We start from the raw sequence: 24,017 nt of genomic DNA on the forward strand, positions 1-24,017 counted from the left end.
AAGGACCCCCTGCCGTGGGTCTTTGGGGAACTTCAGCGGCGGGTCCCGGAGCGGAAGGACCCCCCCGCCGCGGGTCTTCAGGGCACTTCAGCGGCGGGTCCTGGAGCGGAAGGACCCCCCTGCTGCCAAATTGCCGCCAAAGACCCAGAGCGGAAGACACTCCGGGGGCCCAGGCCCTGCGAAAGTTTTCCGGGGCCCCCAGAGCGAGTGAAGGACCCCGCTCCAGGGCCCTCAAAAAACTCTCCTGGGGGCTCCTGCGGGGCCCGAGGTCTGGGGCAAATTGCCCCACTTGCCCCCCCCTCTGGGCGGCCCTGCATAGAAATCTTTGTAAGTGGGGAGACAATGACACAATCTCCTCTTCCTGTCTCTGCTGGGAAAGCCAGCACTGGCCTGCTAGACTCCGTCAGGACGTCTTGAACGGGGAGTGTGGCACTTTGCCGGGGGAAGGGGGAACTGCCAGCTTCTCAGCCAGGCAGCGAGGACCCATCCCCAGGACTCTGTGTTCAGGCCAGGAGCCAGCCCAGCAGCAAAGTGGGGGGATCTCATGCTGGAGGGGGTCGGTGGGGCCCAACACACTGATGCCTGGGACACAGTGAGCAATTGGCCATCCTTCCTGTGCACCAGGTTCCACTCCTGCAGTCAGCCAGGTTCCACGAGAGGCAGGAGTCCCTCCAGCCAAGGGCTCCGATAGCTGCCCCACGTCACTGCAAGGCGCGGACACTAGCCAGGAGCCAAGTGTGCAAAGGGGCTGAACTTCCAGTCCTTCCAGGCACCGCGCTGCCATCTCTGCTGAGTGGGAATCACCTGATGCCCAGGCACCTGCATCACCCATGACTGATCTGACTCTCCACTTACCCCCAGGCTTGTGCAAACAGCTCTCAGAGGCAACTGGTCCAGCCCCCAGAGCTCGACAAGCCTGTTCCCTGGCAACTGGCACAGGTGTCAGAGCGGCACAGGAGAGAGACGGCCGTGGAGCATGCGGGAAGAGCTAAAACAACAACAATAAGCAGCCCTCGTAGGACCCTTGCAGCAAATCCGTGGAGCCAGTGGGCTGTTTGGCCCTTTCCTGTGCCCACACAGAGGTTCTCTTGGTACCGACTAGGCCACGAGGCAGTGTGTGCCAGGGAAGCCTCCCGCGCCCTCCCCCGGGAGGAACCCCAGGGACATGTGTGGAGTGGAGAAGGGCCCCTCGTCCATGATGTGCCATATTCACACCCACAGGTCCAGCCCCTCCCGGGAAGGGTCTTTGCCCCCGTGGAAGAGGCACGAGGCTGCAGCTGAGACAGGAGGAGCATCTCTGTGGGCTTTGGGAATCACCTGGTGAGGCTGTCTGCTCCAGTGAGAAGGGAGGGACCCACAAGTCTGCCCAGCCAGGATAAGGATCCTGCTGTTTGGGAAAAGCCAAGCAGCTGATTTTAGCCCCTGGGAGGCCAGCCACGCAGAAGGACCTCGCTTCCAACATTCCCCAGGAGGCAAAGCGGGCGGAGGCCAAGAAACAGCCCTTAGCAAGCCCCCCTGCAGCCCCCGCTGGGAGGGACTTTCCCTGCAGCTGCCCCTGAGAAGGCATCGCAGGGTAAATTGCCCCTCAGAGGTGGCTGCAGCACAGTCTCGGGGGTGAGCTCTTCAAGAGGGACAGCAAAGATCTCCTGAGTCTGTCCAAAGCAATGCGGCTGGGGCCAGCCAGAGCCAGCACAGAGGGAGGGGAGGAGGGAGCGCGGTGGGTGCTGACCACGAGGAAGGTGATCAGTGCAGCTGGCGGAGCAGACCTGGCCGCTCAAATCGCCCAGCAAAGCCAGCACCTGGGAGCAGAGGGCACTGGCGGCCAGCATGATCTTAGAGCTTTGGCACCCTCAGCTGTTACCTCATGGCTGAGGTGGCTGCTGCGGGCAGAGACTCCAAGGCTGAGCCCTCCTCCCTGAGCCCCCTCCCCTGTAAAGTCGTTTCCTGCACGTCTGCCAAGACCACAGCTGATCCGGGCAGGGAGTGTGGAGCATTCGCAGCAGCGCTGAGTGGCAGCACAACGCCAGCTCCCCCGGCCCCCCAGCTCCCCGCTGGCCTCAGCTGGCACTCCTGCCCTGCGTGTTCCCTCAGTGGTGTCCTGCCCGTGCCAGCACTAGGGTCTGCAGTGCCTGGGGCAGGTTCACGGCACAGCAAGAGGGCTGAGGCGGCAGGCTCCTGCTTCTTGTAGCCATGGTTGCCTGAATTCATCCCTGGCGCTGATGCGCTGATGTGCTGCAGCAAGCAAGGGAGGGGGCGATGCCTTCCCTCCCTAGGGCTGCTGGAGCTGATTCGGCCTTGAGTGCTGCCCTGTTTTGTGCCCCAGCAGCCCTTAGAGGTGCTGTGACAATGGAGAACAGCAGGGCATTGAGCCACCCCGCCCACTCTAGGCCATGGCTCCTGCGTCTGACGAGGAGGGCCCTACCCCAGGGCCTTCTGCAGGGCAGTGGGGGCTGCTTGCCGCTGGCTTTGCCGTGACTCAGGCTGAAAATGGCCCCTTGATCCAGCCAGGCCCATGCTTAACTGGAACCGGGTGAACTGCACCATGGCAAGGCAAGTGAGTCACGTCCAAAGTCCAACAGGCTGTTCCCCAGGAGCAAGCCGCCACCGTTGGAAAGCAGGTGAGGCGTGCACCGTCCTGCCTCCTTGCTCTGGACTGCTCCTCGCCCTACCCCCAGGCCTAGTCACCCCACTTTCCCGTCACTACACTCTGCATTTCCTGGCCCTAGCTCCTCACCTGCTGCATAACTGACCCACAGCCCAGCGCTTACTGGAAGAGGAAGCTGCTGGGAAGGCAGAGTGTGTAACGAAGGAAGCTTTGGAGAGGAGAGGGGAGCCAGCAGGCAGAGCTGACCATGTTCCCAAGTCTAAGACCAGTAACGGGAAGCGGCTGCTCTCAGTGACGGTAAATCAGATCGCAGAGATTAGAGGCCTTTCTGCCTAATCACAGGCAGCTCGAAGTTGGAGGACAAGTTACTGGAACAAAGAGGAAATAGAGGCAGTAAATAAAGAGAAATTGTTAACATATGGCCTCTGCGTGTGAAAAACGTCGCTGTGAAGGGCTGTTTATGGCTCAGTCACTCACGTTATGGGGCTGCATGGCACACACTGCAGCTGGCTGAAGAGTAAAGGGGAAGGATGTGTGTGAGTGACACAGACAGGTGTGTGTGTATCTACACCAAGGTCCAGATGTTTGTGCAGTGTGCAGGTGGGTCTGCTATGGGTTTGGAGAGCAGCAGCAGTGTGCACTTGTGCAAGATGGGGTGTATGGCTGTGTAGGGGGGGTACGGCTGTGCAGAGGAGACTGTGCTGGTGTGTGAATACAGCTGTACACTGGGGGGCTGGAACAATTTGTATAGTGGGGGAGCTGAGAGCCATTGAACCAAACTGTAAACCCTCTATATGATGGAAACCACTTCAAGTCAGGGGGTGCAGTAGCACCCCTAGTTCCAGCACCTATGTGTGGGGGGCGGTGCTTGTGCAGAGAGCCCATTGACAGGAGGAAGCGGGGGTGCACTAGGGGCCATGCACCATGCTCCCCACCCCCACATACTGCTCACAGGAATGGCCCAGATAGCACAGAGAGGGAGGTGGACCCTCTCTTGGGCTTGCTCCCTGGCTGGAGACTGACCAGTACCAGGGCTGGGAGTGAGTCTCTGAGGACAGTGCTGGTGCAGGCCTGGCTCCAAGGGCTGCCCTGACCTGGGGAACGGCCCTGTGTGCAGTGATAGCTTTCGTCCTGCCCTCCTCCCTGTAACCACTGACCCCAAGAGGGCCCGGCAGGCGCCAGGCTCTGGGCTCCTGGGGCAGACACGCATCCTGGTGCTCAGAGCCATATCAGGGACATCTCTCCACATGCCAGGCAGGTTTTGGTGCTGAACCTGCCCCCTCCTGGCGGGCTGTTACAGACCCCAGGCCTGTGACGCAGGAGACACCTGTGGGGAGCGCTTGGCTCTCAGCTGCGCTGATGCACTCAGCCAGTTCACAGAGCTCCCCAGGGCCCCTCCCCCACGCCCATTCTGCTCTATGCAGGTTCTTACAGCCGTCCACTGCTCCAGGACACAATCACAGAGCTCCTTGGCGGTGCCCAGCTTCGCTTGCCCACCACACAAGCTGTCGGTGTCCAGCTCCCAACTGGGCACTGCCTCCCCCTTCACCCCAGGGGGCCAAGGAGGGAGGCCCCATGCACTGCACAGCTGAAGTCCCAGCGTTCCTCACCAACACAGCCTGCCCCAGCCAAAGTCTTCACTCACTACTGGCAAACCTACACTCCCCCTCTGCTGCCCTGGGCACACTGGGGATGGCACAGCCACTCCCTCCCTGCCATAGCCCAAGCAAGAGGAGTCAGATGGGGGATTTCACTGGGGCCTCGGAACCTGCCCTGAGAAACGGCCTCTCTCCCAGGGTGGAGCTGTAAAGCAAGCTTGGGAGCGTGTGCCTAGGCCACCCGTCAGCAGACAGGCCCCACAGAGCCATTCACCTGGCAGAGCTGGGAGTGGATGGGAACAGGGCGGAAAAGTCTCCTGGTGGTGCAGGACACATAGTGACTTGTGCGTGTGCAGCATGTTGGTTTTGTCAGGGGGCCAAGAGTCCTATAGAGCCTCGGAACAAAGCGAGAGGAGATTTTATAGCGAGCTCCATAAAACGTGTTTACCCGCCTGTGCGCCAGTCGTACCGAGGACTAGACTCCAGCGCAGAGGGCTGTAACTGCCAGGCTGGGCTAGGATTCCCAGCAGCAAAGGTCACTGCTTTGGTTTCCTGTTAGCGGCTGTAGCAGCATGACAGGAATAATTACAATTAAATAAATATGCTTCTGTGTGTGCACGGAAAAGGCACAAAGGTTGGATTCAAACTGCCCATCTCCCTGGAGACCAGTGCCGACCCACGGTATGTGAGGAACCTGCCCGCTCTGACCTGGGGATCTCTTCAAGAGCCGGCAAACACCCGGTGGAGGAGTCACCCCCAGAAAGGCACTGGGGGCTGGGGCAATGGAGCCTGAGGGAGCTGCAGATTCAGAGCACCAAGGTGGCTGTGAGAGTGCCAGGGAGGAGAGCAGCACAAACCAGCCATGTTCAGTCTGAGTGTTCGCTTGGACATTCCCTGCCATCGCCATAGTGGGGCCAGGAACAGGAGGCAGCCAGAGCACAAGCGGGACTTCAGCCGGCAGGGGCAGAGGGAGCTTCCCAGAGACAGGGGTGGGTTCACTGGGGTCAGGACAGGATAACAGGGAGGGCACCTGGGAAGGAGGGCCCTTACCCGATTTCTTTAGCCACGTGCATAGGGCAGCACTCCCGCCCCTCCCAGCCCTGAGCCAGGGCTCCCAGCACCAAACACACATGCTGAACGGGGGCCATACTGATGGTCTGCAGCCAAGGGGGCCAGAGGAGTCCCCCTCCCTGCTGGCCATGGATCAGGGTGATGGTACCAGGCACACGAGTCAGACCCTGCCTCTGCCCCTGCACAGGAACTGTCACACCTGGCCAGAGACGCCTGCAGAGCAATTGTCTTTGGGTGTCAGCAAATGGCATCAAGTAGTAAGTAACATCAGAACATGTCCCTTGGGGACAGTAACCCACACATAAGCCCCACCCCTTGCAGGGTTCATCCACCTCCTCCCACCCTTGCCACCGGCAACCCTCACGTGGACAAAGAATGCCAAGAAAATGAGCAGCCCATGCTGCACTTGGAACTGGGCTGCAGATTCCTGCATCCCCCGCCCTCGCCCATGCTTTGCCCTAGGAGGGCATTGGCTTGCCAAGGGATCAGAGTTAGCACAGCTCATATCCCTGCCCTTGATTAGCCAGGCATCCCCACTGCTCCAAGAAACCTGCAGCCAAAGAAACAAAGGCAGCCCAACACGTCAGGGGAATCGTCCTCCTGGCATCGGCTCAGCGACACACAGCCTCCAAGTGCGAGCTCTTTGGGGCAGAGACCGCTCTCCCTCTGTGTCTGCACCACCGCCCCGGGACATCATCGGCAGCGTGCAGGGAACCGTATGGCCCCGGCCTTCTCCAAGGCAGACTCGGGCGGCAGCATTCGGGGCCTGCAGTCAGAGCCGAGTCAAAATCTCACCCGGCCCATCTGCATCCCCAGGCGCCTTTGAAACCTGGCCCTTACCAGCCAGCGGGCACAGGCCTGGCGCAGCGACCCGGGTGGGACGGGCAGAGCTGCCAAGGGCCCTGCCGCTGCCCCAGACGGTCCAGGCCCGTTATTTCATGAGCCAATTTGCATATTTACATATAATTTGCACATAACCATGTCCGTGCCTCGAGCCACGGTGCCACCCCGAGCTACATCCGGGACACCTGGGCGGGGCCGAGCCAGCCCCCCGGGCAGCCCCGCAGAACAGAGCTGCTGGGAGCCCCGCCCGCGACCAGAAGACCCCGCCCACGGCCACGCCCCCTGTGAGCTTGGTGCCGCAAGGCATGCTGGGCCCTGTAGTCCAGCTGGGTGCGGGGAGGGCGATGCTGTGGCTGCGGCTGCCCCGCGTGGGTCGGACCGCCGGGCGGGGCGGGGCACTGGCCATGCAACCCCCCCGGCGCCCCACTGCGCACCGGGGCCCCGCCCCGTGCCAGCCCCGAGGCGACCGGGCCTCCCTGCACCGGGGTAGGCCCCGGCCCGGCCGGTGGGTGCGTGGGGCGGGAGGGGTGCGGGGAGGGGGAGCAGGGGTGGGAGGAGGGGCCCGTGCGGGGTGTGGGAGAGAGACCGGGGAAGAGGGGTGGGGGGATGGGAGGAGAAGAGGGGCCGGGGAGGGGGCAGAGGGGTGCAGGGAGGGGAGAGACCGGGAGAGGGGTGCGGGGGCAGAGGGGTGCAGGGGAAGAGACCGAGGAGAGGCGTGCAGGGGTCAGAGGGGTGGGGCGAGAGACCGAGGGGTGCAGGGGCGAGAGATCGGGGAGAGGGGTGCGGGGAGAGACCGGGAGAGGGGTGGGGTGAGAGACCGGGAGAGGGGTGCAGGGGTCAGAGGGGTGGGGCGAGAGACCGAGGGGTGCAGGAAGGGGAGAGACCGGGAGAGGGGTGCGGGGCAGAGAGACCGGGAGAGGCATGCAGGGGGTCAGAGGGGTGTGGGGCGAGAGTCCGAGGGGTGCAGGAAGGGGGAGAGACCGGGAGAGGGTGCGGGGAGAGACCGGGAGAGGCGTGCAGGGGTCAGAGGGGTGTGGGGCGAGAGACCCAGGGGTGCAGGAAGGGGAGAGACCGGGAGAGGCATGCAGGGGTCAGAGGGGTGTGGGCGAGAGACCGAGGGGTGCAGGGGCGAGAGACCGGGAGAGGCGTGCAGGGGGCAGAGGGGTGCGGGGAGAGACCGGGAGAGGGGTGCAGGGGGGAGAGGGGTGTGGGGCGAGAGACCGAGGGGCAGGAAGGGGAGAGACTGGGGAGAGGGGTGCAGGGGGCAGAGGGGTGCGGGGGAGAGACCGGGAGAGGGGTGCAGGGGGGCCGAGGGGTGCAGGGGGCGAGAGACCGGGGAGAGGCATGCAGAGGGTCAGAGGGGTGTGGGGCGAGAGACCGAGGAGAGGGGTGCAGGGGGCGAGAGATCGGGGAGAGGGGTGCGGGGGGGCAGAGGGGTGTGGGGCGAGAGACCGAGGGGTGCAGGAAGGGCGAGAGACCGGGGAGAGGGGTGCGGGGGGGCAGAGGGGTGCTGGGGGGAGAGACCGGGGAGAGGCATGCAGGGGGTCAGAGGGGTGTGGGGCGAGAGACCGAGGGGTGCAGGGGGCGAGAGACCGAGGAGAGGGGTGCAGGGGGCAAGAGACCGGGGAGAGGCGTGCAGGGGGTCAGAGGGGTGTGGGGCGAGAGACCGGGGAGAGGGGTGCGGGGAGTTGCTGGCCCAGCCAGGCCATCACAGACATTGCCTAGCCTGTGCCTGTCCGTTCTTGTCCAAGCTGGTTGTGCTCTCCCGCCCCAGCCCCAAGCAGCTGGGGGGCCCAGCCCCACGTGGTGGATCTGCGCAGCGACACGGTGACCAGGCCCAGCGTGGCGATGAGACAGGCTATGGCCCAGGCCGAGGTGGGGGATGACGACTATGGGGAGGACCCAACGGTCAATGGTGAGGCCCGGGGTTCAGCATTGTGGTGACTGTGCCCCTTGGCCGGGCTCTGATGGGCCCCTCTGCCCTGTGGCTGGGACACCCCCCCACTCAGAGCCAGAGAGTGGAGCAGACCCCCTCTCCCACAGACATGCCCAGCCCCGGGGTGGGGCAAGCCCTCCCCTCTGCAGGTAGCCATTGAGCGGGTCACAAGCAGGGCAAGAAAGTGGCAGCAGCTGTGGGGAGCCCAGAGCGGAACCGCACGGAGAGGAGGGGCTGGGGGAGGGCAAGGGGGCTGAGCATCAGCTTCCAGGAACAGATCCCCATGGGGCTGTGAACTCGGGCTCCCTCTCCCCCACACATCAGCTGGCGGATGCTGCCTCTGCAGGGGCTTCCGGGTCACTTTGAAGTCTGGTTGTGACCAGAACAAGTGCCCAGCCCCTCCCTTCTCCTGCCAGGGCTGGGGCAGGGACCCACTGAACCCCGAGCAAATCACTTGCATGGGCAGCAGGGGTCAATGCCCTGGGCTTGGCCAAGCTGGAGGGCTCCAGTGTAGCAGGAACCCCCTGCTCCGTGCCCACCCCTGAAAGGCACACGGACTCTGTGAGCTGCCCCACTTGCTGCAGTGAGGGGCACACTGCTGCCCCTCTTGCTCTTGTTCCCATGCCACCCCAAGTGCTAATGAACCCCCCCCCTTCCCCTGCACACCTGTGACTTTCCATGCAGAGCTCCAGCGCGTGGCCGCCCAGCTCCTAGGAATGGAGGAGGCTTTGTTTGTGCCAACGTCGACCATGGCAAACCTCATTGCTGGTGAGTGCCGCGAGGTGGGCAGACCAGCACAGCGCTGGCTGGCTACGAGCCACCTGCTATTGACTGCCACTGGGCTGGGAAGTGTGTGTGTGTCTGTCGAATTAGAGCTGAAGCCCCAGCCTCTCCCAGCAGGGGGTGCTGTGGGGAACAGGGAGCACCGACTGTGCGGGGAGCCCCCAGCTACTCCCGCCCCAGCCTGCCCAGCAGGGGGTGCTGTGGGGAGCTGGGCAGGAGCACTGATGGGTGGGGTGGGGGGAAGCTCCCAGATACTCCTGGGAGCAGGGCAGGAGCACTGCCCAGATATGGGGTGCTGTGGGGAGCTGGGCAGGAGCACTGATGGGTGGGGGGGGAGCTCCCAGATATGGGGTGCTGTGGGGAGCTGGGCAGGAGCACTGATGGGTGGGGTGGGGGGGAGCTCCCAGATATGGGGTGCTGAGGGGAGCAGGGCAGGAGCACTGATTAGGGGGGGAGCGCCCAGCTATTTCTGTCCCAGCAGGGGGCGCTGTGGGGAGCTGGCAGGAGCACTGATGTGTGAGGTGGGGGGGAGCTCCCAGATCCTCCAGCCCCAGCCTACCCCATCTGGGGGTGCTGAGGGGAGCAGGGCAGGAGCACTGATGGGTGGGGTGGGGGGGAGCTCCCAGATATGGGGTGCTGAGGGGAGCAGGGCAGGAGCACTGATGGGTGGGGTGGGGGGAAGCTACCAGATATGGAGTGGTGAGGGGAGCAGGGCAGGAGCACTGATTAGGGGGGGAGCACCCAGCTATTTCTGTCCCAGCAGGGGGTGCTGAGGGGAGCTGGCAGGAGCACTGATTTGGGGGGGGAGGGGAAGCTCCCAGCCTGTCCCAGCAGGGGGCGCTGTGAGGGGCAAGGCATGCACCAGTTGTTCAGGGCAGCCTGGACTGTTTCCAGTGCCCCCGTGGCCGAGGGAGGGGGTAGCCAGTCCCTGGTGTGGCAGCTGCTCCCCAGAAGACAGGGAGGCATGTGGCCCATCTTGGTGAAGGGGAATGCCAAAGCAGCCCCTGCTTGGCCCCCAATCTGCTCTTTCTATGGGGCCAGAGCCCTGCTGCTTTGTGCCCCACACAGCTCTGCCACCCAGAACTGCTCCTGACGTGTTCCCCCCAGTCTGCCTGCCAAGGCCCCCACCCCCTCCCTCCGGTCCCGCCTCACTGCCGCCCTCTCTTGTCCCAGTGATGTGCCACTGCCAGCGCCGGGGGGCTCAGCTGCTCGTCGGGAGGGAGGCCCATCTGCACGTCTTCGAACAGGGAGGGGTTGCGCAGGTATGTGGTGCACTCCGGCCTGGCTTGGGCACCCTCCCCCGGCTAAGGAAACCCCGGGGCACTACCCTGGCGCCCCAGGGCAGCTTTGGATCCAGTTCTGATCCTGTCCTGGCATGCAGGGGAGGGCCAAGGGATGTATGAGGAGCGTCTCCTGTCTCTGCGTGGCCCCGGAGGGGCGGGGGTGTCTCCACGCTCACCACCTGGGCAGGGCCGTGCACACACAGCATGTCTGTCCGAGCAGGGCCCGGATCAAGAAACGAATCCCCATGTGGCTGCTGCCCTGGGGGCTGCATGTGCACGGATGGCCTGGTGTGGAGCCAGAGGCCTTGCCCCTGCCCCATCGCTCTAACATGGAGGGGGGCAGGTCTCTCTAGTGGAGGGAGTGTGGGACGGGGCCACAGGGGGGCAGCACTGGCCCAAGTTCTCGGGCCGGTCATAGCAGGCTTGTGAATCCTGGCCGGCTGCTGCCCCCTGTGGCCACTCGCAGCAGCAACCGTGGGGGAAAGAATTCCCTGCCAGGCTTTGCCCGAGGAACTGTGTTCCCCCGCCCCGGGGTGCCCCACTCCCTCGGCCTCTGGTGCTTCAGGCCTTTACTGAGGGAGGCTCAGGCTTTTCTTGGCTTGTTATTAAATGAGCTGTCGTGGGGCTGGTTCTGTGCAAACCCGGGGCTCAGTTTCTCCCTGGGGCGACGCGCGCGATAGAGCTGGGCAGGAGGGCCCGGGCCACATTGCTGGTAGCAGCAGGGTCCAGCTGCTGCGCCCAGGAGTCCCGGGAACACCCTGGGCTGGGACAGATGGGGGGGGTGTGACGGGTGGGGCAGGGACACCTTGGTGTTCTGTTTGGAAGTGAGCAATGGTCAAATGTTTCTTTCCCACGCCGGTGAACGTGGCTCGCTGGGGCAGCGCATGGCTTTGGGTGCCCTCGGGCCTGCCCACGCTCACCATGCTGTCCTGGGCACAGGTAGCTGGGGTCCATTCCCAGGTGCTACAGGATCTGCCAGATGGCACCTTGGACCTCGACGAGCTGGAGTCGACAGTCCGTGCGGGCTATGGCAGCCGGTACCACCCTCGCTCAGTGCTCGTCTGCCTGGAGAACACCCACAGCTCTGCAGGGGGCCGGGTGCTCCCCCTTGCCTACCTCAGGGAGGTGCGTCTCGCAGGCCAGTGACACGAGTGTGCTGTTCTCAGCTGCCTGCCTCCTGGAGCTGATGTGAGAGGGTTCCTGGGGGGTGGCACCACCGCCCCAGGCCTCAGCCCCAAAGTGCCGTCTGGGCTCCTGGCCTAGCGGTTCAAGAGCCAACTCCTGGCCCATCTGCTAACCCTGAGCAGCTGGGCCAACTGCCCTCTGCGCCCCATATCGCAGGCGTGCTCGGCCCCACAGGCAGGGCCCCATCTGAGACCGAGGGGCTGGGCTGGGTGATGAGGGTGGGGCGAGGCAGCAGGTTCCACAGACCCGCAGCCTTGCCGTGGGCCCCTGAATCCAGCCTCTGGCGGCTCTCTGGGGTCTCCCCAGCCAGCTGCTTCCACTGGCCCCAGCCTCACCATGTTCCTCCACTCCAGGTGCGCCTGCTTGCTGACCGCTACAAGCTGCGCATCCACATGGACGGGGCGCGGCTGATGAATGCGGCTGTGGCCCAAGGCGTCGCCCCGGCTCAGATCACCCAGCACTGCGACTCCATCTCCCTCTGCTTCTCCAAGGTGTGTCCGGAGATGGGGTGCAGGGAAGGGGACAGCACCAGGGGCCAGGTTCCCCTGGGGCCAGCTGGGAGGGGCACGAGGCAGCTCCTGGAAGAGCCCACTCTGGGCAGGCAGCAGATACCCAGGAGTGGGGGTGGGAGGCCCCTTGGGGGCCGTCTCTGACTCCCTCTCTTGGCAGTGCAGGGGCTGGGTGCCCCGGCTGGGGCACTGGTTGCTGGGTGCAGAGAGTTCGTGGCAGAGGCCTGGCGCATACGGAAGCTGCTTGGTGGAGGGATGCGCCAGGCTGGAGTGCTGGCGGCAGCTGCCCGCGTAGGGCTGGAGCGCATGGAGGAGACGCTGCAGAGAGACCACAGCAACGCCCACCGCTTTGCCCAAGGTGCCTGCAGGTGCCCTGCTCCAGAAGCGAGGCCGAGGTGTGGGAGGGGGTGTCAGTGCAGCAGGGCCAGGAGGCAATGGGCTGGACCCTGCCAGCAGGACCCCAGGACACATTGTCCCTGGCTCAGGGGAGCTGAGGTTGGCGCAGTTCAGTCAGGGATAACCCTGGCGTCCTGGCCCCATTCTCCTCTGTGCCCCTCGGTCGCGAGAGCTCAGACTGGGCACAGAGAGGCTGTGGCGTTTGCCTGCCCTGGGGGTGGGGAGGGTGATTCAACTAGGGGCTCCCAGGAGGGTCAAAAGGGGAACCTGGTGCCTTTCCTCACAGGAGATGGGGCCAGGGGAGCTGCGGGGGAGGGGGGATGGGCCCCTCGCTGTTTTACCCCGGGGGCTGCAGATTCCCTCTGCGCTGCTGGGGGCGAGCCTGGCGCTGGTACAGACACAGCCTAACAGCATGTGTCCTTCACCCCTAGGCGTCTGGGAGCTTGGCTCACCCATCTGCTCCGTCAACCCCTCGGCTGTGGAGACCAACATGGTGCTGGTGAGGGTGGCTGTGCCCTGGCTGTCCCCTGAGAAGCTGTGCGAGCGCATGCAGGCGGTGAGCGAGGAGGAGGTGGCTGAGACGGGGCAGGCTGTCAGCGTGCGGCTGTTCCCGTGGACCGCGCGCTCCCTGCGGGCCGTCTGGCACTGTGACGTCTCCGCACAGGACACCCAGCTGGCAGCCAACAAGCTGAAATTTGTGGCCGAGCAGTGCTGGCGGGAGCGAGGTGCTGCACCCTAGGGCAGGCAGGAGGGGTGCGCCCAGGGCAGACAGGAGAGCGCTCCTGCCTCTGCTGCTGGCTTCCCTTTGGAGCCCGGGGCTGCCAAACCAGGAGCGAACATACCAGCGCCAGCCGGGGGCCCACCCTGCCCAGCCTTCTGCCTGCCAGCGTAGCAGGATGCCGCTGGCTGGCCCAGGCCATGCAGACATAACCCACACGGGAACCTGGCCGGCTCCAGCCACAGTGCAGCAGAGGCAGGCCCAGCCCTGCCTGGGGAAGCACAGGGGTTCCCACCCCCTCTCCAGGATGGAGCCAGCCGGGGCCATGGCAGTGGGAGTTACATGGGCGTGGCCCAATGACTGAGCCATGCCGGGCTGCACTGCCCCGAGCCTGCTGCTCGCCTGTCTACACTCCACCGGCCCGGCCAGACACTGCTCACGGCTCCAAACACCCCTGTGGATGCAGTGCTGCTGCCAGCTGAATCAGGGCCTTGGCCCCTCTCCCCACAGTGCCTCTGGAGTTATCCCACCAGGGTGCAGCGGGCCTGGGGGCAAGGCCGGGAGCAGCGGGACTCCTGCCCACAGGGATGTGCGCTATGGTCCATGCACACAGGGCTGTGTGACCCAACTGCTCTAGGGTTCAAGGGACTGTGGGAGGCTCTACACCCTGGAGCCTGTTGTGAGGATGCAGGGCTGGAAGTGCTGGTGCAGTCTGCTGAGCTCTGTGCCATTGCTGGCCCAGCAGCTTTGCACCTGTGAGTTGCTGGAGCTGGCAGCTTCCTTCAGGCACTGAATCCCGTTTTGCCTCCTCGGCCTATGTGACCCCATACCCCCAGATCGGCGCGGGCTGCTCGTGGGCTCCGGGCGGTTAGTTATGACCCACAAAGCCCTAAGTGGCCTGCCCGAGGGATTGACCCTGCCCATGCTGTGCTAGGCGAGGGGGTGGCTGGCAGGGCATTCCCCAGGCGGGTACGGAGCCCCTGGCACTTGCTTTGGAGTAGCCCACCTTGGGGGCATGCAGGGGAGGCTGAAGGGGGCCGGGCTGGGGCAGCCCATGGTGGAGTCTCTGCAGTTCCTGGTTGAAAGCTCCTGTTCCTGCTGCTGGGCTGCCTGGAGCCTTGCAGAGGCTGCTCTGCTTCCCTACGGCTAAATAAAGAACAAGCTCCTGGCCTGGCTCAGGGTATATTGGCACAGGGCCCCAGCTGTTCTGTGGGGAGATCCAGCCCCAGAGCGGTCCAGCCCCTGGTCTGGGAGCTCTTGGTGACAAGCACCCAACCTGAGGCAGGGGCCACCGGAGCCCCAGGGCTTCAGGAGCAGCAGTGCAGCGTGGCTGCAGACATTCAGTTCCTCAACAGGAGACACCCCTGCTCCTGGCCTGGCTCCCAGCCTGCACTGCAGAGGAGGGGTCTGGGTGATGCTCAGCCCGGCTCCTTCCCAGGCAGGGAGAGCCAGCACGTGGGGACACTCAGGGAGGGCAGAGAAGGCAGGCCTGCAGCAGCCCCTGGTGCAGAGGGATGGTTGCAAGGCTGTGCCAGGCGGCGGCCGGGCCTCCAGCTCTTTCAGCCCCCAGGGGTTGTGGTAGCCTGGGAGGGGTGGGAGGCGCCAACAACAGACAGAGGCTGGCTATGGAATCAGAGGAGCCTTTTATTGGGACAGACGCTGGGCAGAGGCAGGACAGACAGGAGGCCAGATGCTCTGGCGATGGGAGGGCAGCTGAAGCAGTAGCAGCAGGGGGCTGTGGCAGGCTGCAAGCAGCAAAGCCGCAGGCTGGGGCTGTCTGCCCCTTGGCGCTGCTTCCTTCACCCCAGGCTTAGCACCGCTCTGATGCTATGGCTGCTCTGCTCCTCTCCAGGTCTGAGCATGGTGCAGCAGCATCTGCCCTTTGCTCCCCCTTGTCCCCATCCTCCTCCCTGCAGCCGGCTGGCTCGGTGTGGGGAGGGGCAGGCCCTCTCGAACAGGCTGGCCTCCACCATTGGATTGAGGGGAGCTGGCCGCCAGGCCCAGCCCCAGGAACTCAGGGAATCCAAGCTGCAGCCAGCAGCACCAGGGGGTGGAGCGTCAGTCTGGACCTGATGCTGTGGGGCTTTAGCCTCTGCCCCCTACCCGCTTCCCTCCCAGCAGCAGGGGCTGCAATGCAGGGGGCCTGCAGCTGGGTGCGTGGGGCACGGGGTGGCAGAAAGGTCAGTCCCAAAGAGGCTGCAGGTGGTGGAGCGCTGGGGTGTCTCTGCCCATCTCCCTGTGGCTCAGATGGCCACAGAGCGTGTGGCTTGCTGCAGGTGGTGGAGCCGGGCAGCGAGGAGGAGGAGGGAGCCAGCCAGCACCTCCGAGCTGAAGGAGAGCCAGGCCAGTGCCATGGACCAGCCAAAGCTGACGTGGACGTGGTCAAAGTGCTGTTGGTTGTACATGCGGACGGTCTCAGCGAAGGCCGCCTCCGAGTAGCTGATGTAGACGCTGATCCCGGTCAAAGTCAGCAGGGCTGCGAGAGGCAGAGACGGCAGGGCTCGGTGCTGGCCTGGGGCACCATTGCAGCTGTTGGGCCAGTCTGGGGCCATGGCAGCCGCACAACGGGTGTAGCTGTGCCCAGGTGCTTGGCCCCGGGGGAACAGTCTTGGTGGCCTCACAGTGCAGCCCCCAACTCTCGCTGGTAGCTGCTCTGAGCATTTGCCCGAGCCCCAGGAAGGTGGGTTGGGAACTCACCAGGTGCTGCAGAGTTCCAGGTTCCTTCAGCACCATGCACACCAGCCCCACGTCTGCCCAGAGCTCCCAGGGAGTCTGTGTGGTGCAGGGTACTGATCCCTGCTAGCAGTGCCAGCAAACACCAAGGCGACGTATCCAGGAGCAACAGTGGGGGCTGCTACTTTTCCCCCATCTCTGCCCAGGAGACTCGTGGCTGCATTTGAGAAATGCTGGCTTAGCCGCCCACAGCATGCCCTGCAGCCCCCTGGGACTGCAGCCTGCCGAGAGGCTGCAGCTACCCCACTCCAGCCCCTTTGCATGGGTCCCCGTGTGCCCAGAAGCACTGACAGGTCTCCCCCAATGCACTGGGAGGAACCCCAGAGCAGCTCAGCTTTCTGCAGCACAGTGAGCCCTGGGATACGTTCTGGGGACCCCATGGGCGGCATGGCACCAGCAATGCCGCAGCGCCTTGCATGTGGCTTCGCAGAGCAGCTGCTGCCAGCCAGGCTAAGCGAACCTGGGGGCTTGGCTGAGGTGACTGCATGACAGAGCCTCTGTTCCTGTCTGCACTGGGGGGAGCCCTGCCCTGCTGCAGGGGGGAGCAGCCTCCCATAACAGACTGTGGTTCAGCTGCCCCAGCATTGGGGGCAGACACGTCCTGGTGAACGAGAGGATTCATCGCCGTGCGTCGATGTGTGGAGCCAGCGCTGGGGGTGACGGGCCAACAGACCACGCTGCAGAACTCCTGGCTGCTTGGCCTCTGCCCCCAGTGCCATGTGACTGGCTTGCCCACCGTGCAGTCACACCCGAGGGGTGGGGGTGCCTGGGACACCCACAAGGCCTGGCCCTCTGAACACAAGCTCCAGAGAAGAGCCCGGGGCCGGGGAAGAGCTGAGGTGGGATTCAAAGGGCACTGTGAGGGAATGCAGCCGACGCTCCCCATGGCCCAGAATTGGGCCATGGAGCGAATCTCGAATAATGCTCAAAGTGGCACCTAAGTTGCTCCTCTCTGGCCACTTGGCAGCTGCTGCCTGGCAGCAAATCAGTCACAGCTGAGCCAGTGACAAATGGAAGTGATTCTCTGGCCATCCCCAGTCACCCCCGGCCCCAGCTGGGTTTCAGGGTCAGGCAGGAATTGCTGTGTGCTTCATATTCATAATGAGCGACGGAGCTCAGCAAACAGAAGTGGGAGGTGTCCGGCCTCCACGGGTTCCAGTAAGACTCTGCACCTACAGTAAAGAGTCACCCCCAGCTCTGGCATGGCCCAGAGGGACAGCTCCCCCCCACACCTCGCCAGCACACAGCAGTCCTGGCTGCTCCAGACACAGCACCACCAACGGAGAAGACAGAAGGGACTGGGGAGGAGATTTCCCAGCAGAGGCACTGGCATCCTGATGGGGTCCGGTCCCTAGAGAGCACAGAGCAGCCAGGCCCAGGGAGAGCTGCCCCCACACAGGTCACAGGGCAGGGAGCAGCCACAGAGGGGGGCTCAGCACCCTGCCTCTGGTACCAAGCGTGCAATCTAGTGCTCAGCCGTGACCCCAGTGCTCTCACTTGATGCCGCTCACTGCGCGGCCCTGGGTTGTAGACCTGGCACATTGCTGCCCTCACAGCAAAAAGCCTCTCGGTTATTTACTCGCCTTTGGCCACAGAGGGGCCCGGACCAGTGCAGAATAAAATCCTGCCTCCCCTGCAGCCAGCCGGCAACACTGAAACGCAGCCACTGAGGAGCAGACCCAGCCAGAACTGTCACCCCGCAGCCAGCCTGGAGCGAGAAGGCTCTGGGCACTGGCACGGGGGGTGGAGGAGAGCCCAGGGCTAGGCAGGGAGGCACAGACATCCCAGGCCAGGGACAAAGAGAGCCACTACTGGTGAGGGAAGAGGCCAGCCCTGCCCCAAGGGGCTGAGACAGGCAGTGCCAGGCTCTCGGCCTGCATCCGGCTCCCTTGGTCTCTGTCCCCCCAGTGCCGGGGCACACAGCACCACAGGCCCACACTGGTCTGTCTCTGCATGTCCCCCCAAGGAGGCTGTTCCTTCCCCTCAGCAAGGAAAGGGGGGTCCCAGCCCCAAACCCCCACCTTCCCCTCAGCCAGCAGGTGCCCCCCACCCTCGCCTGCCATGACTCAGATTCGAGGATGGGGCCGAGGGACAATTCAAATCACAGTAAGAAAAAATGTGCTTAATGTAGAGGCTGGGCAGCTGCTCCCTGGGGGAGGCGGGGGCAGGACTGGGCAGCTGAGAACTCAGCCCCAACCACTGGCAGAGAACCGGGCAGCTGGCCCTGATCCCACGCCAACCCCACTGGTGTAGTTTAGCCCTGATAGGCATGAGTGCGGCCAGGAGGGGTCACAGCCCATAAACATTCAGACAGAGCCAATCCTGCTAGACCCACAAACCAGCCCCTCCCGCTCCAAGGGGCCACATGCCTCTCTCCTGCTCAAGCTGAAAACCTGAACTCCCACCGGGCACTTCCCACCAGCAGGAGCCAGTCAGTGCTCAGGACTCTGGTTCTATTTGTACAGCACCTAGCGCAAAGGGGGCGCTGCTGATCCACAACGGGGTAAAGAGCAACATGCCACCACCTCTCACAGAGCCCTCCTCCACCCAGGACTGCAGGGGTCCTGCCTGTTACCCAGGGGCTGGGAACAGAGCTCCCAGTGAGCTCAGGGTCACTTTGCGGCCATTTCCTTGGGGCAGTGGCAGGGGCAGTGTGGCTCCATGGTGACCTGTCTTGGGCAGGGAGCCCCCCACCCCCAGCACTGCAATTCTCTCCCCAGCCCCACATCGCTAGCAGCAGCAAGGAAAGAACCCAGGGCCAGAGGCGCACCAGCTGGCAGGGCACTATCAAATCGGCTTCAGCTGTGCCAGTGAAACCAGGACCTCTGCCAGCACGGAGCAGCAGGGCTTGGAGCTGGGCAGCACCCCAGTGGTGGAACCCCCTGAGCAGCGAGTGCAACAATGGGAGATGGCTGAAAACCCAGGGCAGCCTCAGCAGCTCAACAGCCCGTCCCCAATAGCTGTGGCTACCTCAGCCCCTGGGCCCCTGGCTGCTCTCTGCAGGGACCGAGCCCCCGAGAGAGAGCGTGGCCTGCACATTCCCCCCATTGCCCACACCCGCCGGCCGCAGCCACTCACCTCCCAGCAGGAAGTAGCAGCCTGTGAAGAGCAGCAGCTGACAGCTTTGTGCCAAGGAGCTGACGACGCCACAGATCCAGCCGAAGACGAGGAGGATGAGGCTGAGCGGCAGCATGACCACCAAGGCCCGGTGCATGCCTGCCAAGGACACAGTGAGATGGCCTCCGGCGGCAGCACATGCCCTGGCTGCAGGCTGCTGAGACGGGAGCAGCAGCAACACAGGTCCCGGCCCTGCTCTGTGCCCACCAGGAAGGATGAGCCTCAACTGTTCCAGACCTGGCTCTGGGCACTGGCCCCCGGCACAGCCCAGTCCCTCTCCCCTCCCCCCAGCCAATGCAGGGACCCAGCACAGAGACACCTGAGTGTGGGTGTCCTGAGCAGAGGCCCCCCCCAGCAGCGCAGCACATTGGGCACCCCTCCCCTCTGTGAGCAAGCCAGGGACAACGTCCCTCCTGGGCTACAAGGCGACTCACAGATAAGATGCTGCAGTGACTTAGGCACCTCTTGGGTTTCGCTCCCAAATGGGTCGATCAGTGGGACGCAGACGTTCCTGCCTGGAAAGGAGAGGAGAAAATAAACCAGCCCCCAGCCAGGACGTAAGGGGGGGTCCTCCTGCCTGTGTTATACAGGCGGCCAGATGAGACCATCCTAACAGTTTTATTTGCCTCAAATCTATGACTCTGGGAAGTGGGGGGCAGGGGCCTCTATGGAGGATTTACAGCCCCCGGGCAGGAACCCCAACATCCACGGGGATCTGCTGGGGGACAAGCCAGGGATGGGCGTTGGGGCTAAGGGGACAATTTCACTAGTGAGTAGAAAGCTCCCCATGTGGGTGGCATTGCTCAGCTCAGTGAGAGCTCTCAGCAGGGAGCTCAGGGCTGGGGTACAGAGGTGGGAGCTGGGGCCTCCTGCATCTGGCTGGGATTGGGGGCGGGGACCTGCAGCTGTTAGTTCTGTGTTGGCCAGCGGCCCTTCTCTCTGGATGAAATGCAGAGAGCCCCATGCACCCACCCCTCAGAAGCCTTTATGGAGCCTTCCTGCCCCTGTGACAGCAGGAAACCCCCTCTCCTGGCATTCTCTCTGGGTTCCCCATGGACACCTCTGCCCAGCAGGCTGGGAACTCCCCAGGGCAGTGCTGTACATGCCAGTAATGCCTTCACCTCCTCCTCCTGCCCCAAAGCAGGGCTCACTCCCACGGCAGGTACTGAATCCCCTCCCTTCCTGCCTGCCCCATGCCTGGCCCCTGAGAGCAGCTGCAGGCCTGGGTTCTGGAGTTCTGGTCCCCAAGCCACAGGCCCTGTCTGAGGCTGAGCCAGGGCTCTGTGCTCGGCCACAGGAGGCGCTAACAGGAAGATGGGGACCCCATGCAGCCAATCCCTGGGTGTCACACTCCCCTGGGCTGGCAGGCACAGCTCCCAGGCAAGGCATGGGAGTGTCTCGGATGGCTCCTGCAGGAGAGCTCAGTGCAAACCCAGCACCTGCAAGTGTGTCTGTGGAGAATTTAGGGTCAGGCTCCAGCCTCCCATGCACGCTGAAGTGGCACGTTGAGAAGCAGAAACTCCAGCCGCCAGGACCCCGCAAAGCAGCAATGACTGGGAGTGGAAAACGCAGCACCACATGGGACAGGGTTAATGAACCTCTCAGGCCCCCCGCAAGAAGCAGCTCCCAGGCACAGGGCCAATTCCCACAGGCCCTCAGCTCTGCAGGGAGGTCTGGCCTGTGGCCCAGTGGAATGAAAGGCAGCATGAAGGGGCCCTCTGACCTGCCTGGCTGGGGACACAGCGCCCTGCAAACTGACAGGAGCCCTGGGGAACAGTGAAAGGATCCAGTTAGCAGCAGCCCCTGTGTCAGCGCCTGCTCCGGGGACAGCAATGAGACACCAAGTAATTGCAATGCAAGATCTGCGAACCAGCAGCCCTGATCCAGAGTGCAGCAAAGTGCTGGCTCAGCTGGGCTGTTCTAACCAGCCACCCTCACCAGTGGGGGCTGCTCCTGCCAGCCCACCCCCCCAGTCCTGGCAAGCAGTGGGAGAGACATCTTCCCCTGGGCACAGCCCCTCCCATCCCCTGCCAGGCTCCAGGCCCCCAGGAGCCCCCGAGACAGGGACACTACAACTGGAGAGGCCCCAGCTGCTGGTCACTTCCCTTCCTGGGGCCCAAAAGAGAACAGTCTCCCAGGACAGTGCTCAGCCCCTCACCTCTAGCCAAGTGCTGAGCTGCCCCCCAGCGCCACAGGGCAGCAGGACAGTGCTGTGGTGCTCCGGGTGCAGGACAGAGTGACGGGCCCAGGGTCCCCAGGGCGGTGGTGGGGGCAGAGAATCCAGGCTCCAGTCCCAGGCTGGCAGTGACTAACCCAGATCATTATCAGCAATTAAACCAGGTGCTGCTGCCTCCTGGGCCGGGCTCAGGGCACGGGGAGCCCGGCTGAGCGCTGCCCCTCTCCGCACAGGCGCTGGGGCTAGGAAAGCTGCCGCACCCCCAGCTCGCTCTCAGCCGCCCTCCCCCTCCGTGCTGCCCCCGGAACCCGGCGCCCCGGGCCGGTTGGCTCCTCACCTCTCCCCGCAGGGCCCCGGACCCCAGGCGCGCCTGGAAACCGGGGGGCGAGCCGCGTTCTGCGGCCCTGGGCAGGGGGCTTCCCGGACAGGGATGGCGGGAGCGCAGCAGGGAGCTCCCCGCGGGTCTGCTCAGCAGCTGCTCACATCCCCCGGGGGGGCGGGAAGAAGCCGAGGCCCCCCGCCCAGCCGGCACCGAAGGGCCCGAGGCAGGTTCGCTGCACACACCCCGCGCTCCCGGGGCCGGAGGGGTTCAGGGTCACTGCTCCCAGGGAAGTGCACGGCAGCGCCGGCCCTCGGCTGCCTCAACGCCCGGAGGCGGCTGATGTAGCGGCGATGAAAGGGGGGGAACCCGGGCTGGCAGGACGGGGGTGCCCGACCCGACGGCGCGGTCCCGGCGCCCGTTACCTTCGCAGACCCGCCAGAGCCCGGAGTGGGAGCTGAGCGACGCCGGGTCCCGAGCCGGTTCCACCCGCACCAGGTACCAATAGTCCGACCCGATGGCCACGGCCAGGAGCCCGAAGCTGAGGATGCCGCTGAGCGCAGCGCCCAGGCACAGGGCGCCCGCGGGCACCGCGCCTCGCCCCATCCCCATCCCCGCCCGACCTCCGCCTGCGCCGCCTGCGCCGCCCCTCACCCGGGCGCACAGCCCGGGTGCTTTGGGGAGCAGGGGTCCGTGCGCCCCCTTCCGGCGTCCGGGAGCCCGGCACCGCGGCTGCCCCGGCGGGGGCTCGCACGGGGGCAGGGCCGGGCCAGGCCGTGCACAGCGGGGGGCGCTGAGCCTGGGCAGCCTGAGCCAAGCACTTCGCACCCCCGAAGCCGATGCCGCTCGGAGGCTGGGACCCCCGCGGGAAAGGCCCCCTCGCCTCGGCTCCCCGGGCTGCGGCCCCCGGTTCACGGGACCCCGCGCAAGGCGCACGGGCTGTGGACACGGGAGCCCCCGGGTTCCAGCCAGGCGCCCCCCGCCGTACGGCATAGAGCGCCCGGACTGCGGGCTCCCCTCCAGCGTGTGCCCATCGCTGCGCATCGGGCCTGGGCGCGGCGCCGCCGGCTGCTCTCCCCGGGCCGGAAGCTGGGCGCGAGCAGGGGAGAGGCGGGCGGGCCTGGGGGCGCGGGGGAGCCGCAGAAAGTGGCCTTGGCGCCCCTCTCCCCGCGGGCCGGAGCTATGCAGCTCGCGGGGTGGAGCAGAGCCTGGCCAGCCGCTTCCCCTGCCAGGGCCTGGGGCTGGATCGGCTGCCAGCGCTCTGCTGCTTCGGGTTACGGCCAGTCAGACGGGCAGCCCCACTGCAGGGACAAAAGGGGCTGTGACCCTGGGGGAACCCGGGCTCCCTGCAGAGGAGGGTAGCACTGGAATGGACCTCAGAGCCCAGGTCATCTAGTGCCTGCACTCCAGGCGGGACCAATTATCTAGGTCTGGCCCATGCTGGCTGGGGCAGAAACAAACCCAGCTGGGCCCCTCTGGAGCAGAGTCCGGAACTCTTCCCTAATCCCTCCAGCCAGGGCCCCCAGACTCCTGGGGATGGGGGGGTGCACAGAGGGGTTCCCAGGAGAGGGGTGCCAGAGGCAGGGTTGGCAACTCCAAGCGTTCAGAAATCAGGAGTCAACCCCTCACCCTCCAGATCACAAGCTTGGCTCATTTTCTCCATCTCCTGGCTCTCAGGATACTCATGGGTCACGTTTTAAAACTTTTCCCCATCCCCTCAGATCCCTCCCCCAGAATGGACACTTACATTTCTTTCTAATGGAGATCCTCACCCAATCCCAGGACTCCAGGAGCTGGGGCTTAGGAAAAACATCAAACATCTTAAGAGTTGATGACAGTACAGGAGCCTCCTGGATACGATCCCCTGCAGCCCTATCTCATCTGCCTTGGGGGCACCCAGAGATGCTGCCCCAGTCTTCTCTGGGGACAGCTCCATGGGGTTGGGGATCCCTATTATCACCTGTTCCAGGGTAGAGGTGATGGTGAGTGGTGTAAGAGGCTGGGGGTCCCCACAAGCGGGTAGGATCTCACACGGGGGTGGGCCCAGTGTCTCCTGCCCCATGACAAGAACAGGAGGGGAGGAGCTAAGGGGACAGACAAAGCAGCAGGCAGTGCTCTCATGGCAGCAGGAGGGACAGGGCAGTTCCTGGGGTGGCCGGGAGGGGCTGTGCACAGCAGCCTGGGGGATGTTGTCTCTGGTCTTTGGCAAGGCCACATTTGCTCCTCCCCTTTGGGGCTGTTCCAGGGGATAGAATACATTATAGAGAAACTAGCCATGGGCTGCTGGGGCAGGCTCTGTGGGGTGTTGGACCCACAGGGGTGGGCAGTCAAGGGGTCGGTGTTGAGGGTGTGTTGGTGCACAGGGGGCAGTAACCCAAGGAGGAGATGGGCTGACACATTCTGGCCTGGGCACTCCTAATTTCAGGGGGAGCGCTGGATGTAGCCAGTGCTGGCATGGGCGGTAGTACAAGGCCCTGTGGGGACAGCAGCGTGGAGGGGGCAGGGTCCTAGCCAACAAACTCCCTGCTACTGCCACGGCCCCCTCTCATCAGGGACTCAAACAGTCCTCATGGTGAAACTGCCAGTGATTGTCAGGAAAGTGGTGGCACGAGGCTCCCCGGCCAGCAGAAGCACTGCACCCAGCTGGAGCCTCACGCTGGCGGGGCGTAAACCAAACAAAAGAGCCCGATCCGGGGCCGCGGGGCACCAGTACCCCCACGCTGACCAGAGCAGGCTCTAATATAC

At 64.5% G+C, this 24,017-nt stretch overlaps 2 protein-coding genes across 6 annotated transcripts; one reads left to right on the forward strand and one right to left on the reverse strand.

Moving 5' to 3' along the window:
• Positions 1–6,384: 6,384 nt before the first annotated feature.
• On the forward strand, positions 6,385–16,235 carry LOC120383840 (probable low-specificity L-threonine aldolase 2). 5 transcript variants are annotated; one of them, XM_039502119.1, is made up of 8 exons: positions 6,385–6,401; positions 7,892–8,032; positions 8,738–8,821; positions 10,010–10,098; positions 11,059–11,244; positions 11,658–11,795; positions 11,979–12,171; positions 12,641–16,235. In XM_039502119.1, exons 2-8 carry the CDS (start codon positions 7,966–7,968, stop codon positions 12,946–12,948), a joined length of 1,065 nt encoding a protein of 354 aa, XP_039358053.1. In that variant the 5' UTR covers positions 6,385–6,401; positions 7,892–7,965; the 3' UTR covers positions 12,949–16,235. The 5 variants fall into 5 exon arrangements, with proteins under 5 accessions (XP_039358053.1, XP_039358054.1, XP_039358056.1 ...); XM_039502120.1 differs by lacking the exon at positions 6,385–6,401 and adding an exon at positions 6,434–6,603 and having other exon boundaries at positions 7,869–8,032; XM_039502122.1 differs by lacking the exon at positions 6,385–6,401 and adding an exon at positions 6,457–6,622.
• Positions 15,135–22,316, reverse strand: TMEM235 (transmembrane protein 235). Its single transcript, XM_039500761.1, has 4 exons — positions 21,698–22,316; positions 19,212–19,292; positions 18,739–18,876; positions 15,135–15,403 (listed from the first exon to the last, which is right to left on the reverse strand). Exons 1-4 carry the CDS (start codon positions 22,314–22,316, stop codon positions 15,171–15,173), a joined length of 1,071 nt encoding a protein of 356 aa, XP_039356695.1. The 3' UTR covers positions 15,135–15,170.
• Positions 22,317–24,017: the final 1,701 nt, after the last annotated feature.

Source organism: Mauremys reevesii, linkage group 15, assembly GCF_016161935.1.
Source record: "Mauremys reevesii isolate NIE-2019 linkage group 15, ASM1616193v1, whole genome shotgun sequence".
In the NCBI taxonomy this organism is placed as follows: domain Eukaryota; kingdom Metazoa; phylum Chordata; order Testudines; family Geoemydidae; genus Mauremys; species Mauremys reevesii.

What these genes read in the sequence shown, in the direction of transcription:
- LOC120383840 (XM_039502121.1), top strand. Translation starts at nt 6,522, where the DNA reads ATGCAACCCCCCCGGCGCCCCACTGCGCACCGGGGCCCCGCCCCGTGC. An exon ending in GGAGGACCCAACGGTCAATG is followed by an intron (nt 8,033 to 8,737) that starts GTGAGGCCCGGG and finishes CTTTCCATGCAG; the next exon opens with AGCTCCAGCGCGTGGCCGCC. An exon ending in TCTCCCTCTGCTTCTCCAAG is followed by an intron (nt 11,796 to 11,978) that starts GTGTGTCCGGAG and finishes TTGGCAGTGCAG; the next exon opens with GGGCTGGGTGCCCCGGCTGG.
- TMEM235 (XM_039500761.1), bottom strand. Translation starts at nt 22,316, where the DNA reads ATGCGCAGCGATGGGCACACGCTGGAGGGGAGCCCGCAGTCCGGGCGC. An exon ending in GCTCTGGCGGGTCTGCGAAG is followed by an intron (nt 19,293 to 21,697) that starts GTAACGGGCGCC and finishes TCTCCTTTCCAG; the next exon opens with GCAGGAACGTCTGCGTCCCA. An exon ending in CTGCTACTTCCTGCTGGGAG is followed by an intron (nt 15,404 to 18,738) that starts GTGAGTGGCTGC and finishes TGCCTCTCGCAG; the next exon opens with CCCTGCTGACTTTGACCGGG.